General features: G+C 33.3%; 1 protein-coding gene across 5 annotated transcripts in view; it reads right to left on the bottom strand.

The window, feature by feature from the left end:
- Positions 1–5,363: 5,363 nt before the first annotated feature.
- The window catches only part of LOC124363283 (protein Malvolio-like), a 55,676-nt gene continuing 40,371 nt past the window's right edge, over positions 5,364–20,668 (bottom strand). For 2 of the 5 annotated variants that reach the window (XM_046818499.1, XM_046818497.1), the window contains 7 exons: positions 14,226–14,364; positions 13,346–13,528; positions 10,827–10,985; positions 9,718–9,765; positions 9,111–9,269; positions 6,673–6,896; positions 5,364–5,674 (listed from right to left, as the gene is read on the bottom strand). In XM_046818499.1, coding sequence (XP_046674455.1) covers positions 5,404–5,674; positions 6,673–6,896; positions 9,111–9,269; positions 9,718–9,765; positions 10,827–10,985; positions 13,346–13,528; positions 14,226–14,364 — 1,183 coding nt within the window. In that variant the 3' untranslated portion in view covers positions 5,364–5,403. Of the gene's footprint in view, positions 5,675–6,672; positions 6,897–9,110; positions 9,270–9,717; positions 9,766–10,826; positions 10,986–13,345; positions 13,529–14,225; positions 14,365–17,007; positions 17,235–20,150; positions 20,591–20,668 lie in introns of those variants that run through there. The other 3 variants (XM_046818500.1, XM_046818498.1, XM_046818501.1) reach the window with 3 other exon arrangements.

The following is a 20,668-nucleotide window of genomic DNA, read 5'->3' as shown; positions in this document are numbered from 1 at the left end:
TTATCAAATTCCTTGTTGTCCGTATTGCTAAAGTTCATTACTTGCTCGTTAGTTTTATCGGCCACATGTACCTTTTTTCTACTAGTTGAGATATTTATTCCATGGCTCAAGGTCACAAATAGCAATTTTCTATGTAACTATTTCCTTCTAGTATATTTTCCTTCCTCACTGTTACAGTCAATATTATAACTGCAAATAATCTGGCTGCCATTTTTTGTACAAATTGAAATTTACTCAAAATTAAAAATTAATTGTTTTCTCTACAGCTACAGAGCTACAAAACTTAGGACAGACTTACTGAACAAAACATTTAATTTAACACATATAAAGTGACTCGCTACTTCCTTAGGGGGATGGCCCACATGGGGTGAGAAGAAATTTTTAAATTTAAGCATAGGTTGGTATGTACATCAAATTAAAGGTCTTTATTTGTAGAGTACAATGACGCAAACCTCACCTCAAACTGACAACTGAGCCAGAAATGGGAGCCGTTCAAAGATGAATTGAATTTACAATTATTAGGTAACTATAACCAAGGTCATGGTAAATTAATTTATTCAGAAGCAAAACTAGAGCAGTTTATGATTACTGAATCCCATTACAATGGTTTAATCTAGGGATAAAATGACAATGATTCAAGCATCAGTAGTTTATTGTTTACAACGCTTAACAGAAAATTCAAGCCATTTTTGAATCGATCCTATTCCCGACTTGGTTGTCCGTTTGAGGTCAGGTTTGCGGCATTGTACTCTATTAATAAAGATCTTTAATTTTATGTTCATAGCAAATTATGCTTAGATTTAATATTTTCCTCCGACTCTTTGTGGGCCATACCCCCGAAGGAAGTACCAGGTCACTGGAAACGTTTTAAATTAGATTTTTATTCAGTAAGTCTGTACCAAGTTTGATAGCTCTATTTTTAATCGTTTCAAAAATATATAACTGTCCTGGGACTTTTTAGACACCCTGTATAGTCCAAATTTTCATCCCAAAGCAAAACAAACATACACAGATTTTCTGTACTTTTATTATCTAAACTTTGGGTAGTCTTGCTTGATACAAAATCTGTCCGTCCACTCACATTGATCATATCACCATGGTCAAGGCTTTAACACCTTGGAAGAACACAGACACGTTTTTTGTCTTTGCACTCCAGCAAAAAAAGAAATTGTGAGAGAAAAGATTGGACATTGGGTGATTGAAGAGTGTGTGTGTGAGAGAGAGCACTTGTAAAGTAGAGAGGAGGATATCAGTTTATTGTAATAATATACTGTGAAGAAACTATTTTTAGATTCATAACTGAGTAAAACAGTCTTTGTACCTGTTAGGGCCTGCAATAAGAAATCACACTTGACAAAAGCTGCATGTGAAACTCTTAATTTTGGCCCTAAAACTCCAGCCCTTCTATGCTCATAGTAATTGATCCCAGTTAACATTTAAAGTCAATGTAAATTTTGATCATAATCATTGAATTAGATGTTCATAATACATAATACGTTGTTGCTATGCAGATCAACAATCTTTGCTCAAACATGCTTGCAATAATAATTATTGTTATCACCCTAATCATCATAACCATGATCTATAAAAGTTTGATTACGATTACATAAAAACAGTGCAGTAAATAGATTATAAATCTAACCAAAATTTAACTTTGACAAAAATTATATTTTTTACTGGGCCATTTGTGCTATAATGAAAACATGAAATAATAATTAATTACAAAGTTACTTCTTATAAATGTGTAACAAGTTACTTTAAACACTAGTAACTTCATTGATTAAAAAATCTAAAATATCCAAGAATTCAATATTTTTTATTTTAATTAAGATATATCTCAACTTTTTTAAGAAAACGCTATTTTATTTTTGATATTTTCAAATTGCCTGCCATCTTGAAAATGGTAGGAAATTCGTTAGATTTGTAATACCGTAATTTAGAATTTAGAAGGTGAAGTTTCTGATCAAAAGTTGTTTCTATATCTCCTAGTTTACAAGAAACCGATGATGGTGCAGTTTAAAAAACTGCTAGAACAAATAAATGACACAGCAATTAAAGTATGCTCAATTCTATTATAGTGCAAACTTTAAAAACTGATGGATTTTAAATATCAGCAAAACTATCACTCATCACTTTAACCGTTTCCATTTGGCTCATCCTGATGAGTGGATAGTGGATGATCACTTTACAAACTAACATAACTGGGGATTAACTCAAGAGTGTTCTTTGCATTAATTTGTTGTACATACAAAACTCTTGATAACCAAATTTTTTTATTTATCTGGTTTGTGTCGAGATAGCGTTTTTAAAATGGAACTTGTTTACTGTCAGAAACCTTCGGTCTGAAGTGGCTCGTTATGAATTTTATGTAATACACATAAACCTGTTCGTGATGCAACAAAACGAAAATATATCTTTTATTTTTCACAGAAACAAGATTAGTTCAACGACTCGTTCAACAAAGTGATATTATTTGCAGACGATCATGTACAGTACAAATTTCTGCACATTTGATACTTTAGGTTATACATCTGTAGCACAATGCATTTGTATGATGAAATCATTAAAACTCTAATTAAAAATTAAATACGATAAAAAACTTGTCTATAATAAAACATAATGAGTCATATTGTCTATAATTTGTCAGGGCCTTTAAGAATATTTGGGATGCCATAAATAAATCAGTTAATTTAAATTATAACAAATTAAGTATTTGTACCTTGAAATTCTTTATTGTGCCAACCTTTCTACTCATGCATTGTCAATATTATTCTACCATATAATGCAAGAGCCATGTTCTTTGATCAATATAGTAAACATACTAAAATAAATTAAGGATAAAAATACAGTGTTACAGATCTTGTGGTTCTGTATACAGCTGTGATTGTATATGGTTATCCACAATATATACTTGTTGGCTGAGCTTTAGCGAAGCTTATTACTCGTGGGGTGGAAAAATTTCATTTCTGTCTCTCTGTCAGCTTGATATTTCGAAAATTAACGATTTGTAGACTTGAAATTGTGCATGAAGCTTAATTTTTTTAGTAGAAACACCGAGTTTGATGATGATGCATGTCACTCCATGGGATTAGGCTGAGCATTAGCAAATATTTTTGCATTGGTCTTATGGGTAACCAAAGTCAAGTCGGAGCTTCAAGAGTTGTACAGATCGAGGTAGTTTGTTCATTATATTTATTTACTTTGTACAATTTTATTCCATAATTGGGAATTATCTTTTGACTACGCCACTTAGGTGTATTTATGACTTTGTCAATGCATTTTGTAAAATGACAATAAACATTATTCTATTCTATTCTAAGGCAGAATTTTGAGCTCTTTTTTGCAAATCACAATAACCATAATTACAATACAGGAAATAGAGATCTGTTGCACTTTCCAATTCATAGATTTTGTTTGTTTGAGCGTTCACCACAATATTTTGGACGAAAATTATACAATAAGTTGCCAAATAGATTGAAATCAATACAAAAATACAATGAATTTAAAATAAAAGTTTCAGATATGTTACAAGAAAAATAATATCACTCTATTGAAGAGTATATATGTGATAAAATAATTTAGTAACATTATGAATATAAATAAATGCATAAATTTAAACATTTTATTTTATTTTTCTTACTTTTATAATTATAATAACATTGTACACATTTAATTGTATAACATTATACTTAATTAATTAAACTTTTTGACTTTGACAATGTTTCATAACTGATAGTAATATTAAGTCCTTTTTTATATCTTTAAATGTTACCCGTTCTTACAGCTGTGCTGGATTTAAAGAATGTATGTTATGTAAACTGTGACAATAAAGAATTTGAACTTGAATTTGAATATCAATGCCATTGTGATACAAGTCAACCATGTGTGCTGTGTATATCTAGTTTCTCAAGTGATTCATTTTACTGCCTATAGATAGCAGCAGCACTGTAGTGAGAGCTCTGTTCTAAATTTTCTAGGTTATATGCACTGGATTTGATTGGTTCTTCCTCATTGGTCGAAAGCCTTTGCAAGTTGATTCACATTGAAGCCTGCAGTTTGAAGACTGAAGATTGAATCGCTGACTTCAAATGTGTTGCTACTGAGATATTTTGTTTTCAATTTATTTTATTAGAAACTTTTATCATGTTTTAGAGTTAGGTTATTATCTACATAAATATTATTTATAGTTTTTATTTTTCTTGATTTTCTTGAGGGGGTGTTCTGGCCAGAATCCCAGTGGAAGAGCCGCCACTGGGTTTGGTCATCAGTCAGATTACAAAAAACATAAAGCTGTCACCTTTCGTGTGACAATCAAGTATTTAATAAACTAACTGGTAATGCTAGGGGAAGTGTTAATAAGACTTTGTTACTTAACAGTTATTTTGTGTCTAAGTTATTTAATGAGAATATTGAGTTTGTCTCCATTTCTCAACATTTAGTTCAGCTGAAACTAAAAAATTTACATTGAATCGACACTTAGCTACCCCCCAGCTAAGTGTCAATCGACACTTAGCTACCCCCCAGCTAAGTGTTGATTGTGCAGAGAACTTGCGACTCAGTTGCTCTGCCTGGTTTTGGGATAATTCTAAAACATTGCAGTGCACTCTATTGAGCACCTGATGAGACATTGAGAACACTTCTTTATCTAGATTACACTGGATGACTACTAGGAAACCAGACAGAGCTGTTTTAGGTCTACGTGCCCCTGATGTCAAAATAATGCAAAGAATGTTCGTTTTGAACATCACCAAGTTTTTTATCTCTTTAGACGGACGTGAATTTCGATTCCAGGAGTCGAGTCTGTGGCAATTTCACTGCACTAAGAGGAAGGTGAACTAGAGCCAAATTCAACATTCATATTGAATCAACCCCTCCCGCCATAGCTACGTTATTTGTAAATCATTTAGATCTGGATGTTCATGTATCAAAACTATGGTGTTTTTTAATTTTGTTTTATTACTTTTATATAATATTTTCTACTCTTGTGTTGGCTATGTTTATTGCATCATTGTAAGAATTTGTCTAATACCAATTAACTTCTGATTTTTTAAATTATAACAAACAAAACAAAGTTAGTAATTTATTTTGATTATTAATTTTAATAGGTAAATTAGGAATTTATTGTATTAAAATCTGTTTTCACTTCCAAAACAGACAAAACTAAATTAGTGTAGGTAATTTAATTTTATTATTAACATTAATAGATACATTATGAATTTATCGTACTTTGATTGTTTGTGTCTATTTATGTTACTGGCTAAGTACAAAATATTAAATTGAATTGAAAACCATTGCTCTGCTAAATATTAAGGCACTATAACTATATGGATAAATAAAGGTGAAACTTTAAAATCAAAATCATATTTAATTCTACTTAACGTATAGTCATTTATTAAGTCTTATTTACATGGTCCACAACTGCATATTCCGATTCGTCCATGTTGTTTTGCAGAGAAGCGCACGTGAGAGTGCCGTGTTGTCAGCTGCTGTCATGTTGGCAATCATGTGTAGCACAAGGTAGCCACACATGGAGAAGTAGACGAGGCAGTAGAGGGAAAGAGCTGCCAGCAGCCAGTAGTTCAAGAGAGCAGTTGAGAGCCATGAGGAAAGTACGAAGAACACGTTGATACAGATTACTACCACAGATACCACGCTCGTAAAGATCTTGATGAATCTGAGACAGTAACGACCGATCATGTCTTATTGTTATGATTATGAATTATGTACAGGATTAGAAGATAAAAAATAAAGAGGTGTAAGATAGAAATGGAGACTGAAAACTTTGACTGTTGGTAGCATTCAGTTCAATTTCTCAAAAGTTGAAAAAGTTTTTTTAATAGAAGTATAATGAAGTTGTAACTGAAACGTAACATTTTCCAAACATGTTTCCGACTAAATTACAAATTATGTTTCATAAAAACTTTCACAACTAATCTTATTAGAATTCTACTTATATATACCTCCATTCCATCGTCTAAGATATTTCAGAAAAAAATTGTAAAATAAAAAGAAAATATAAAGGGAATCTCCATACTGAACAGTACTAATACTTACATGCCATTAACGAACTGGCCCATGAGTTGAGGGTTACTTGTGAAGGAAATGTGTGGGAGAGTGGCGAAGGGGATCTGTATACTGAACAGTACTAATACTTACATGCCATTAATGAACTGGCCCATGAGTTGAGGGTTACTTGTAAAGGCAATGAGTGGCAGATCTCTATACTGTGGGGATCTCTATACTGAATAGTACTAATACTTACATGCCATTAACGAACTGGCCCATGAGTTGAGGGTTACTTGTTAAGGCAATGAGCGGGAGAGTGGCGCAGGGGATCTGTATACTGAACAGTACTAATACTTACAAGCCATTAACAAACTGGCCCATGAGTTGAGGGTTACTTGTGAAGGCAATGAGTGGGAGAGTGGCGCAGGGGATCTGTATACTGAACAGTACTAATACTTACATGCCATTAACGAACTGGCCCATGAGTTGAGGGTTACTTGTTAAGGCAATGAGTGTGGGAGAGTGGCGCAGGGGATCTGTATACTGAATAGTACTAATACTTACAAGCCATTAACAAACTGGCCTATGAGTTGAGGGTTACTTGTGAAGGCAATGAGTGGCAGAGTGGTGAAGGGGACCTGTATACTGAATAGTACTAATACTTACATGCCATTAACGAACTGGCCCATGAGTTGAGGGTTACTTGTGAAGGCAATGAGTGGCAGAGTGGCGAAGGGGATCTGTATACTGAACATGGCGTTGAGTAGGTCATTGAGCCCACTGAGCTCGGGCAGGGTGCTGTAGAATGCTATCATGAATGTTGGCAAGATGGCAACTGAACGTGTGAACAGTACTCTCTTCCACTTGGTCCATTTCAGGTGGAGAAACCCCTACGTAAAAACAAACTCTTAACTTGCAGATTTCGTAGAATAAAAATAAAAAGTATTTACTTGAGAATTAAGTTGTCTGTTAACTAGAGAAAATAACTTTTTCTAGTATATTAACTTGTAAAATTCAATAATATATTGTTAATTTAAATTAAATCAAAAGATTACAGAGTATCATCGATGATTTCTAAATAAGTAATCGAGCCTTTACTTTTTAAGGTTCGATTATTTTGCACTTTGGCTGTATTTGTCATACATGCATTTAAATAACCGAACAAACATATGACCAGAATACCAAATACCTGTCAAATGACTTGCCATTCATACAAATTTAATTAATGTAAATATAAGTGACAGATACGGCCAAGTACAAAATAATTGAATTGTAATAATTAAGGGCTCTGTGGTGTAGTGGTAACGTATTCACCCAGCAACTGAGAGATCCGGGTTCGAGTTCTGGCGGAGCAAGTACTTTTTGTGATTGATTGTTTATTGAACTTATATTAGACTATTGCCATTTATACAATTTTAATGAATGTAAATCAGTAATCGGTGATGCTAAGCAATCATGCTGTCAAGTTTAGGCAAATAATTTTGTTGTTAAAGCCATTTTAGTTCCATGTGTCTCCTCATTGAGAAATTCACACAAATCAAAAGTGGATGAAAACATTAAGTAAAATAAAACAAAGGTCTAGTCAAAAGTATTGTTAGGGCAGTGGTGTTTGTTTATGTGCCTCCACATTAGTTAAACTCATATTAAATCAAAAAATTATAAATGATTATAAAAGATTTGTTAATATATGAAAGGTGATGGCTAGAGTTATGCTCTCAAAGCTAGGCCAATTATTTTGCTGTGGCAGACATTTTGGTTCATGTGTCTCCTTATTGGTTAATTCACACAAATCACAGTTCATAAAATAAAACCTAGAACTAGTCTTTGTTTTGCTAGGGCAGTTGTATTTGCTCTTGTGTCTAAACATTGGCTAATGGCTGAAATTCGGAGTAGGCCTACTTGTGTAATAAAATCTCGATAAATAACAAAAATGTACTAACTTCTTGAATGTAATGAAAGGTTCCGATTAAACAAATAAGTTTTTTCAGTTTCAATCAAGTAGAACACCATGCAATGAAAATAAGATAATTAACCCCTTCAAATGTATTGTTCTATTATGATTGGTCTGTTCATACTATGGGAATTCCACAAGGGTCTAAATTAGATACTTTGTTATTTTCATAAAAATAATAAATTAGTTTATTTGTCGTAAAACATGTTACATGTATTGACAAAGTCTTGAAACAATCATGAAAAGTCTATTTTGTTAACAGAAAAAAACTCATCAATATTATAGGAAGGGTTCTGTAACAGCCATTCATAAAGTTTATTTAATACATTTTAAGAGAGTGTTTTTCAAGTAAATGTTTCAATTTGTTATGCACTTTTAAGTCAACTACAACATGACAATTCAAAGATTTACTCAGTCAACAATAGTCAATTAAAATGTTTCTGTTTCTGGTGTTGTAATTATGTCTTTTTGTATGGTTTATTAAGTCCTCATTATTTAAAATGTAAACAGAAAAATCAAACAAAAATCAATTAACTATTGTAAGAATTCCTTGGTTAATAAAAACAGGTTTACAATGAGCGAGATATTCAGCTTTACCAACAATTCTAACAGCTTTCTTTTGAAGCACCAGTATTTCCTGAACTCTAGCACTATTTCCCCACAGTATTAATCTATATATCACAACTGACTGAAAGTAGCCAAAATATGCAGTCCGAACATAATTTTCACTTATGCAGCAAGATAAACGTCTCAATAAAAAAATAATTCTAGATAATTTAGTGGACAGAAAATCAATTTGAGATCCCCATCTTATCAATATGAATTCTCAACATTTTTATTACACTACTTTATTCAAGATTAAAACTATTTTCCGGAATTGATTTTAAAGTAAACAAAATGTTTTGAGTTTTAGATTCATTCATTAAAAAAACCTTTTCTTTAAACCATTTTGATGCTTTGTTTATGTTGGTGTTGGTTAATTTCTTTAGTTTATTCAGAATGAAAAAAGTTGTACCGTGAGCGTAGAGAAGCGTATTAGCATAACAGTCAATGTTATGTCATTGATATATATATGATCAAAAGTAAGGGTCCATACTCTGTTAACCTTAAAGTTACGTTAAGTTATATTTTTAAGTAGATTAGTTACCAGTACCTCCATGGTTAGTTGTCCAGCATAGCAACCCATCATGGTAGAGCCTTCCCCTGCCGCCAAAACTCCTAATCCCCAGATGTACATTGCCAGTACCCCATACTGGCAACCCAGAAATATCCCACTTTTGTAGATGTCCAGTTCTACTATCTCTGTGTTGTTCTACACTCGAAACAAAAAGAATTCATATGCAAATAAACTTCAATATTGATTAATGAAATGAGTTATCATTATTTAGGTTATATCAACACTATTCTCTTTTCAAAAATTTGCTAGATTTGTTACAAAAACTGAAACGCTAGGTTTTGGGAACCACCATAAAAATTTATCTTATAAAAAGTATTAGTTCTTAAAAACAATTTTGTGGTGGAAAATGCAACAAAGGATTGTTATTTTCTCCTGAAATGATTGAAAATTTGAACTTTTTGTTTTCACAGAGTTACATTTGATCAGGAATGCTAAAAAAATATTGATGAGTTGTGATAGAAAAATATTTGAGCTATCAAGAAATTAATATTAATGAGATTTAAGCCATTCATTTATGCTGTAAATATTAATAATATATAATATATGTTTATAATATGTTGTATGACATCTATTATATACTTACAGTAAAAATGTTATGGTGAGGAACATCACTGTTAAGACAGAGGTTCATCTGGAAAAATATACGCTTTTAGATTTATTTTCTTGCAAAAATAAATATCTGAAAAGTAGTCTGAGAGTTGCTTCAGGCCTATTAATGTTTTAATTAAATTCCAGCTACACTTTTCTTTTCTTTGAATGGTTTGAAAAATGATGTGAGTTATAATTTCAAATTTGTTTTAAAAATACTTCAAAACCAACTATACAGTATGGCCTTGTTACCGTCAAAGAATTCCACACTGGGTCAGAAAAGTACTAACAAAATCATTAAATATTTTGACCTTACATCTTAAACCAAAACATCTATAGAAAACAGATTGCTCTCCCCCACAAGGCCAAAATATCCCAAGATTTTAGTTTTGTTAAAAATGTTTCAACATGATGAATCAATAAATGAATCAATTTTTGTATAAAAAACATATTTTGTACAGACATTACTATTTTAAAATTCTATATACAAATATGTTTGATTGTATTAGTTACACAGGAGATAAGTCATTCAAACGAAGGAGTTACTCTGAGGTCCAAGGGATTATTTAAGATAATTCTGAGGTCTGACACTAGAACTGTTCCACATAACTTAGACTGTTACAGTTCAAGTATTTACTACCTCAGCTCTACAGAGCACAGTCCTAGCGCTTACTTAGTTCATGCCTCAATTTATAGTGTTGTACGAGACTACGAGTTATCTCTACAACAATTACAATTAATACAATCAAAGCTTAAACTACATACTACAACTAGTATAAAATTCTATTGTTAATTTATTTCGTAGATTTCCAAAATGAATAATAGATAAGTCTAATAGTTATAATTTTCTAAATCCATTAAATTTCTCTTGAGGAAAAGAAGTTAGGCTCTAATTTTTAAGATTAGTGCCTTATAAATAAAAAAAAATTAGATTTTAACCATGAGACCACCGTTTAAATCTAAGAACCAAAATTCATGTAGTCTTATGAACACTTTCCAAGGTTTATTTTACTTTATTTTCATTATTAGACAGGTTGAGATAAGGAGGTCCAATTTCCTTCACCTTACGAATTCAAATTTAAAAATCTGTACATCTAAACTTACAACGTCAGCATTGGTCTTCTGGTAGAGTCCATGGCCGAACACAGAGACCACGATGATGTTGATGGTGAGGGACACAGACAGACCCATCATACACTCCCAGAAGAAGTACAGGTTGGCTTCCTTGATCTTTGATACTTTGGAACGATCCACTGCACGAGACTGTGGGAACATTAATAACAATAAATATCAGTCTTCTGGTAGAGTCCATGGCCAAAGACAGAGACCACGATGATGTTGATGGTGAGGGACACACACAGACCCATCATACACTCCCAGAAGAAGTACAGGTTGGCTTCCTTGATTTTTGATACTTTGGAGCAATCCACTGCACGAGACTGTGGGAACATCAACAACAATAATATTAGTCTTCTGGTAGAGTCCATGGCCGAACACAGAGACCACGATGATGTTGATTGTGAGGGACACAGACAGACCCATCATACACTCCCAGAAGAAGTACAGGTTGGCTTCCTTGATCTTTGATACTTTGGAGCGATCCACTGCACGAGACTGTGGGAACATTAATAACAATAAATATCAGTCTTCTGGTAGAGTCCATGGCCAAAGACAGAGACCACGATGATGTTGATGGTGAGGGACACGGACATCCCATCATACACTCCCAGAAGAAGTACAGGTTGGCTTCCTTGATTTTTGATACTTTGGAGCAATCCACTGCACGAGACTGTGGGAACATCAACAACAATAAATATCAGTCTTCTGGTAGAGTCCATGGCCAAAGACAGAGAGACCACGATGATGTTGATGGTGAGGGACACGGACATCCCATCATACACTCCCAGAAGAAGTACAGGTTGGCTTCCTTGATCTTTGATACTTTGGAGCAATCCACTGCACGAGACTGTGGGAACATTAATAACAATAAATATCAGTCTTCTGGTAGAGTCCATGGCCAAAGACAGAGACCACGATGATGTTGATGGTGAGGGACACGGACATCCCATCATACACTCCCAGAAGAAGTACAGGTTGGCTTCCTTGATCTTTGATACTTTGGAGCGATCCACTGCACGAGACTGTGGGAACATTAATAACAATAAATATCAGTCTTCTGGTAGAGTCCATGGCCAAACACAGAGACCATGATGTTGATAGTGAGGGACACGGACATCCCATCATACACTCCCAGAAGAAGTACAGGTTGGCTTCCTTGATCCTTAATACCTTGGAGCGATCCACTGCACGAGACTGTAGGTACATCAATAACAATAAATATCAGTCCTCTGGTAGAGTCTAGTGAGGGACATCATCCAAAATGTGGACAACAATTGTGGTTGGTGCTAATCATGAATGATATCAGTACGAGTGTGGATACAGTTAATGTGTTTACTTATTATCATATAAGTCATTGCTCAGACTAATGTCACATCCAGATTTGGAAGCGAATAAAACAATCTGATTTGCATTGAAATGTGATATTATGCATTTTTGTATTACAATTCAACCATGAAAACATAGAGTCAAGTCAAAGCAAACTTTATTCGTGAACGTAGAGTACAGAATATGTGTCAATACATAAAAGTAATTATAAATTAGGTTGTCAAATCTCTCCAATTTGAAAATTCTTCAACGGAGTAGAATGTCTTGTCGGCCAGCCAGGTGGTGAGACGTGTCCTGAATGGGAATAGTCTCTTCTCTTCTTTGAGATTTCTTGGCAGTAGATTGAAAAATTTTGCTCCTGCATAGGAAGGTTTTTTGGCAAACACTGCAAGTCTGTGAGATTGAAGGTTGAAATTGACTGCGTTTCTGGTGTTGAGGGTATGGATGTCAATGAATCGTTCAGCATTGCTTGTGAGAATGTGAATGATGGACTGAAAGATAAACAAGGCAGTAACAGTTTGGATACCAAGGTCTTTAAAGGCACTTCTACAAGTGTCTCTTGGTCCCAAGCTTGCTAGCACTCTCACAGCCTTTTTCTGCATTATTAGGACTCTATTCAGATTTCCTGCAGTTGATCCACCCCAAACAAGCAGTCCATATCTTATGTGGGATTCAAATAGTGAGAAATAAGCAACTTTAGCTGTTTGCGAGGTCTGTGACAGCTCTAACTCTTTTGAGCACATACAGGGCAGTACTCAATTTGTTGCAGACCAAATCAACATGAGGTGTCCAAGATAGAGCACTGTCTACAATAATTCCCAAGTACTTAGTTTCTTCCTCCACCTCTAACATCGGGAGCCCAACATTTTCATTTTGTGCTCTACTAAACAGTACTTGCTTTGTTTTTCCTTCGTTTAGAGTAGATGTTGTTCTTACTATTTATTGACTCTTTAATTCAGCACTGTACTGTTGTCAATAATTTGCAGTACTATAAAACAAGTGTCCTTATTAAAGTTAGCATTATCTAAAAATTACAGATAACAGTTCAGTATGGAAGAATTAGTACGATAAAAAACGCAAGTTTGTATTAATATTTCCGGTGACGGCTTGTCCAAAGTTTTAAAACACTAACAAATCCTTATGGAAGCAAATGTAATACTAGTATTCAGTAAGGTTACCTTAACAAGGCCTGAGTGCAAGTAGAGGTTATGAGGTGTGATGGTTGCTCCAATGATGCCGATGGCTTGAAGTGCCACTGATCCATCACAGTCCTCGCACCATGGGGTCACCAGACCTTGCAGTATCTCAGAGCCATCAGGTTTGGCTATCCAGAACTGCAAATCGTCTTGGTTTGAATACATCTGATGGTAAACAGTTACTTTTATTTTAAATACCTACAGCTACCCTACATAAACTGTAAGGTAATGTAAGAATTTGACCTTAGTAAAATACTTTGTGATTACAGATTTTCGGACATTTGCCGTTGTTATAGGTTAAAAAAGGTATAATACAACGTTTCGAGGATTGGAATCTATCCTCTTCGTCAGATAGGAGAGGTATAAATACACATAAAATACCTCTCCCACCTGACAAAGAGGATAGATTTCAATCCTCGAAATATTGTGTTATACATTTTATAACCTATAAAAATGGTAAAAATGTCCAAAATCCTGTTATCCTTTCAAACCTTCCATCGTCAATAATAAACTTCAAACAAAGGACACTGTGATATTTAAATTACTGCTAGTTTTTTGTAAGTTAAGTCTGCTAATCGACAAATATTCAAAGATATTATTCATTAATATTTTACAAGTTAAAAGGTTAGTTATTTTGAAACTACGTTGTTTCGAAACAGATATGTTTCAGTTATCTGATTAAGGGACTTAAAAATATACGGGTAAGTAAAATAGTTACAGTTTCTCAATTTCACAAACAAATCCAGAATAAAAAATTATTAGATATGTTTCAAATCTAAACAATGGCATTCAGAGATGAAATCTAGCACTCTATCAATTTATGAATCTTCTGCAGTGGAAACAAATCTGCAGACACGCTTACCTCGTATCCGAAAGTAAAGATCATAACAGCAACAAGGGTTGCGAAGAATATCTCGAGTTTGCGTAAACCGTATCTGTCCAGCAACAGAAACATGAAGGTGTCCACAACAGTGAGCACAACCCCTACCCAGAGTGGGATACTGGAACATAGCCAAAGCAAGATACTGCAAAAAAGGCTGACTTTAATGACGACTAAATAAAAAACTATCCCTAAGGAACTACGTAATTGATTGCATAACTGAAATTCGTCATTTTTCACATGTATAAAGTAATGTTAATTGCTTGTTAGCTTAACCTAAATACTTTGGAACTGAGTGGATTTGACTGAATTCCTAAAAATAGTCTGGCAATGAGATTGACCATAATAATTTACAGAAGTTTGGAATGCCTTGGTTCTCTTCAATAATGTTAATAAGTCAGTGAAATCAATTCAATATCTAAGAGATTTTGTAGTCTCACAGCTGATTTGAACCAATTACTAAAAATTAAATTGAGAACAATGTTAAAAAATTTAAATACAAACTCTTACCATTTACTTTTTTATTTATTTACTAACAGAATTTGTATAACATAACACAAACAACATTTTCAATAAAAACAATAACAGCAATAATAATAGAATTAATTAATAGATTTAACACTAATCATTTGATCTAACTATAACAAAAATAAATAAAATTAATGAATAATACTGTGACCATTCTTTGAAGCTGAGACAAATCTACAAATAGTGTTTTTTTTTTTAATAAAATAGCAAATAATACAACAATAACCTAGTAAATGTAATATGACAAGCAGTGAAAGTATACTTCTTCTAAACCCACTAAACTTTGACATACTCTTTTTAGGGCATACTGGTTGTCATAAAAGAAGTTGAACTGATAACATAGTTGGTTACCAAGTCGACAACAGTTTTGGAGGAGAGCCTTGCATCTCTTAGTGAAAATGGCATAAGAATAAGTTGGGAGAACAGTTAGATCTTGAAACATGAATGTAAATACGGTTGAGAAGTTCTTAGCAGTTCTTCCAGTTTCCTTGTTACCTGAAGGCCTATTGCCTTCTGGTAAACAAGGAAGAAGAACAAGAGACGCCTCAACGAGGTGGACAGGAACATCAAGGTAGTATCCTATAAAACACCTCTGGATCTTTTCAAGGTATTCAATATGACTTTGTTGATTAGGAAACTATAAGGCACAATAATAGTCAAGAGTAGACTTTGGCCAGGGACTTGTGAAGACCAATTAATTCCTCAATACCATTCTTCTTTGAAGCTTTGAGAATAAATCCATTACTTCTGTTTTCTAGTCAAAAATGGAACCCATATTCCATTTAGGTGGAGAAAGGGACTCATCTCTTAAACCATCTTGCCTAGAGTTTTATTTGAAATAGTATTTATTAATTTTAAGTCCAATGACAGAATCTATCCAGCTAGTCTGGCCAAAGATGCAGTATTCAATTATTCTTAAGTTATACTTCTAAGCACTTAAAAAACCAAATTAAATTTCACAATAGTCAACAAAATTCCAGGAATAATTGTTCTAACAATTCATATCTGCAAACATAGGCGTATCCAGGATTGTAACCTTCCCCATTGATTGAAATATTCAAGGTATTTTTTAACTTGCATTCAACTGAACGTAAACTTGTAGTTGAACCATGTTTCATAGTTGAGTTTTGTTTTTATTTGTTTTGATATTTAACTGTAATAGATGACAAGCAGTGAAACACAAGACTCGTGCGCAACTGTTTGTACGACAGACAACAGACCCAGTTTGAGGGGCGCAATTCTTTGAAAAGCCTAGGGTGCCAGTAAAGTTAAAAACAGGTTTAAAATTATACAGGTTTTTATACAGGTTATTTATTTAAAATTATAATTTTTATACAGGTTTTTATATAGATTATTTATTTATCTATACAAAACATGCTTGTTTTAATAGACTGGTTCAGTCATAATTTTGAAAATGTACATGAATTAATTATTGTTAAAATAGCTTTCCAACTAAACAGGAAATACTCTTACTGCATTATTAAAAAATTAAATACAATACAATTTCCGAAAGTGATTTTTCCCCCTGCAATTGTAAATGAAATAAACTTACACGACTGAAAGCTTACACACAATACATACATTTCTTATATGACTGTTTGTCTTGCCTTCTTTCTGACTAAAATATCAATCACGACGTCAAAAATTAAAAACTTCACAATGTCATACTCCATACTCAACATAACAACAAGATCACATTCTTTGTATTAGAGCCATTTAGCTAAAGGCTTGCCTTCCTGATGTGACTGAATTAGATAAATGGCAAGGAGCATGAGACAAACAAAAACCACAGATGTGGTTTTATATTATCATGTCCCTTTTTTGAAATTTTATTTAGTATGGTGACATTGGAATTGAAACCTCTGTCTCCTTAAAAATTAAACAAGGAACTTCTCATTAATATGAAATAGATCCTAATACAGCCACTGTCGCTTCCACAATTCCCGCCCTTAGGACAAGAGAAACAGCGAGTAATGGCCATGAAATCCTTCAGTCATCTCTTTGAATGGCAAATTTGTAATAGTCTTAACGTAGTTCTCATCGCTTTTATTGCTGACATTAGTCGCACTGTAGCTAAACTCAACATTCACAATTCATATCCTGTAATGGTATTAAAAATGTTACTTCCTTATCCTCTCAAAATTGTACATTTACGAGTTTATAGACTTTATTATCTCAAAAATAAATAAATATTACTGATAAAAAACAACAATTCAGTAAGTTATCCTTCACCTACAGTCTGTTGGAGAGCAGATAGAGCGCGATGGCTGTGCCGATGACCTCCTGCATGTCAGAGCCGATGATGGCCACCTCCATCATGACCCAGAGGAAGAGCCGGGGCAGAGGTGGATACTGCAGGTAACACATCTCAGCCAGGTGCTGACCCGTCACCACTCCCAGGCGCAGAGACAGCCGCTGCATCAGCAACGCAAGCAGAGTCGACAGCAGCACTATCCATAGAATCTGGCAAGGTAATAAATGAAAAAGTAGAAAAGACCAAGGTAAAATGGATGAAAAAGAAGGAAGACCGTGTGAAAAATCTTAAAAATTCAGATGTCTTCAATAAAAATATATTTGTAGATCAATGAATTATTGAATGATCAATTTAATTACATTTTTTGTATTTTAAAAGGCTTAGAGGTTGTTGTAACTGTTTTCTTCTTTGGGAGTGCCTTATGCCATGAATTTAATTATAAAAAATGTTACGATACTGTCATTGATAATACCACTGTCAGCCAGAAAGCTAAAAGCATCGCTGACTTGAGCTTAATGATGATCAAATGAATTTTTCTCTTCTTGACATTCCAAACCATTACAAATCACAATTCAAAGATTTCATCAAATTGTTCTCAATAAGTTAATTAATTGAACCCCTTGTACAACCACCCCACCATAACTTTTGAACAGTTGAGAATTTTACCAACCAACCATTGGCCATTGGGCCATTGGTGGTGGTTCGGAAGTCACCTTTAAGCCGTTGGTCCCCAGGTTAAGTGTTAGAGAGGGCTTCTTAGCCCTAACTTCGCCTGGTAAAATAAGACATTCTTTACTTTACTTTTACTTTTTAATTTTCACATCTTCATTGTGATGTATTATAACATCACACAAAGATGTTTTTGATAGAATTAAAAAGTACCTCACCACCATAATAGGGATGGTGGTTAACTCAACATTTTCAATGTTGTGTTCCCTCGTATATCAAATGAAATGTCTTGATAAGATAAAATCAACACCAAGGATACAAATTTCTGGCTACTCTATCCAAAACAAAAACAGTTCGAAAGGAAATAAAATTCTAACTTCAATTAGAGGCTGAGTTGGATGAAGTCAACTTACAGATCTCTAATTTTCACCTTTTTTCCTGTTTTTGTCTTGTTCTTCTTCATTTATAAAGGCCTTTTAAAATTCATCACAAGATGTCAAAAACAGGATTAATACTCAAAAAATGATATCCCTCCCAAAAATATGGATTTGTTGGGGTTAGTAAAACTTTTTTAACAGTAATACTATGGTGTGACATCTTGTTTTACATTTTAAAGATCTTGATAAAATAAAACTTTGCATATTAAAATAAATTTCATCATAACAATTATTAATTCTTTGATAATTTAATTGATAGAGTTTTCTATAAAGCATTAAAAAAATATTAATTCTTTACTGATTGCTTGTACTGTGAACAGTTTTTAAACATTTTGCTTAACATGGATATTTGCCGTTATTTATTTATGTATCCATTCATAAGAAATGTGACGCCATCATAATTTTATGACCAAATTACATTAAAATCCTTAAAATATAAATTAAAATCAAATAACAATAAGTATAACAAATGAAAGAACAATTTTAAAATATGATATATCATAGATTACTATATTAAGGGCTGTACATTCAATAATTTTGATTGTTGAGTTAAATAATACAATGGAACAATAAATTAAAATATGTCAAATACAAACGATATGTCAATAACAATAAATAATAAATATAATAATTAAAACTTATTACTCTATTAATTATATTGAGTATAACGATTTCCTTAATGGTATTCTATCGATTCTGTTAGAGAGTAGAATGTCCTTTGCTCAAGCCACTTATGTAGATTTTTTTTCTGAATTTACTGGGGGAAGTAATGTTCCGAAGATGTATAGGTAACCTGTTGTAAACTTTCGTCCCCACATACTGAGGTGAACGTTCAAACAAAGTTAGTCTATGCTGTACTAGTTTTATAACAGGTTTATGTCTTGTGTTATGGCTGTGGACTGTTTAATTCTCCATGAACGTATTAATTTTTGATTTTACTGAACATGCTATCTCCAAGATATAGTGGCTTTAAAGTGTTACAATTTTTATACTGACAAAACAGGTTTTTCAATGAACACGTGGAGGTATGCCTGCTAGAATTCTCACAGCATTCTTTTGCAGGATGAAGACGTTATCAACATGTCTAGAGACACCCCATACTTATAAACCGTAATTCATATGTGAGGAGAAGTAAGTATGGTAAACAGCAAGTTAAGTTTTTAATGTTGTTGTTTATTTAAGCATTCTTAAAAAACATTATGGCATTATGGAAGAAAGTTCTTTTGTTAAATTTTAAATGTGTGAATACAAATTTAATTTATAATGAATTTCAATACCAAGAAATTTTACTGATTCTTGGACTGATATTTGAATTCCAGTAGAGTGTATAGATTTTAAGACATTGTTAGGATTAGGGTTTTTAATTCAATTACTTGGGTCTTAGACACATTCATGCAGACCTCATTGACAGAGAACCAATCCTTCAAACAATCGAGTTCTACTAACTGGCTCTACAATGTTTTACATAGAGGCAGTGCTGTCAGCCTTAAAAATCAATGTTGTGTCATCAGCATACTGGTAAACACCCATTTGTGTTCCATCAACTAAATCATTAGCATTTAATACGAAAAGAGAGGGTCCAAGAATGGAACCCTGTGGTACACCATATTTAAAAATAACCCAGTTTAATTTACAATTTTTACCAAATTTTTAAAAATTATTCTTTGTTTTCTGGATTTTAAATAAGAGATAAACCAACCCAAATCTGTATTTTTTATCCCAATGCTTGATAACCTGTATTGTGGGATTCCATAACTGGCACAGTCAAAGACTTTATACACACAGTCAATCAGATCTGAGAACGTTTGACTGAGAACCTTTGTCAACCGGTGCTGACATTTTTACGAAAGCCATTTTGTGTTCTATTTAAATCCATTACGGCTGTAATCCTGTTATCTTGTAATCATTTATTATCAGTAATGAATTTCAAACAAATGATTTTGATTTAAGTTTTAAGGAATATTTGCTTAAAACAGGAAATCTGATATAGTGCAATTGAATAATTGCTAAAGTACATACCTTATACTTAGCCTTCACCCCACATTGAAGGTCATTCTCGATATTTCCTGGGTCCATGTAAGGGATACAGAGCAGGAATCCTGGACCGGTGAAGGCCCACAGCTTGCGTAAAGAGAAGCCATCCTGAACAGAAGCATCAGAGGGGTCAGAATCAGGAACCGCTACGAGACGTTTTCCTTCCTGTCGTGACTTGTCTGATGCTGACATGATAACAAAACTGACTAGAGCGCAACATTCCTGCCTGTTGTCGCGTTAGCTTACTTCAGACAAAGCAAACTCTTGCGTCACTATCTCGATACCAATACGACTCAAGGTCACAAATTAGGCTTTAAGATAGCGTGAAAACCATAAAGTTTTCCTTATAATTTAATGGCTTGCATTGTAACACTATCTACTCTTGAGATGAAAAAGGAAAGTGTTCATTCTCAAATAAAGTGCACCCTTTATTATTTGACTTATTTTGTTTGAGATGGGAATTGAATATTCAATTATGTCAAAATTTAGATCAATCAACATAT

This window comes from Homalodisca vitripennis, chromosome 5, assembly GCF_021130785.1.
Source record: "Homalodisca vitripennis isolate AUS2020 chromosome 5, UT_GWSS_2.1, whole genome shotgun sequence".
In the NCBI taxonomy this organism is placed as follows: Eukaryota; Metazoa; Arthropoda; class Insecta; order Hemiptera; family Cicadellidae; genus Homalodisca; species Homalodisca vitripennis.
Note: the sequence above shows the minus strand (reverse complement) of the source record. Positions and strands in the feature narration are given on the sequence as shown.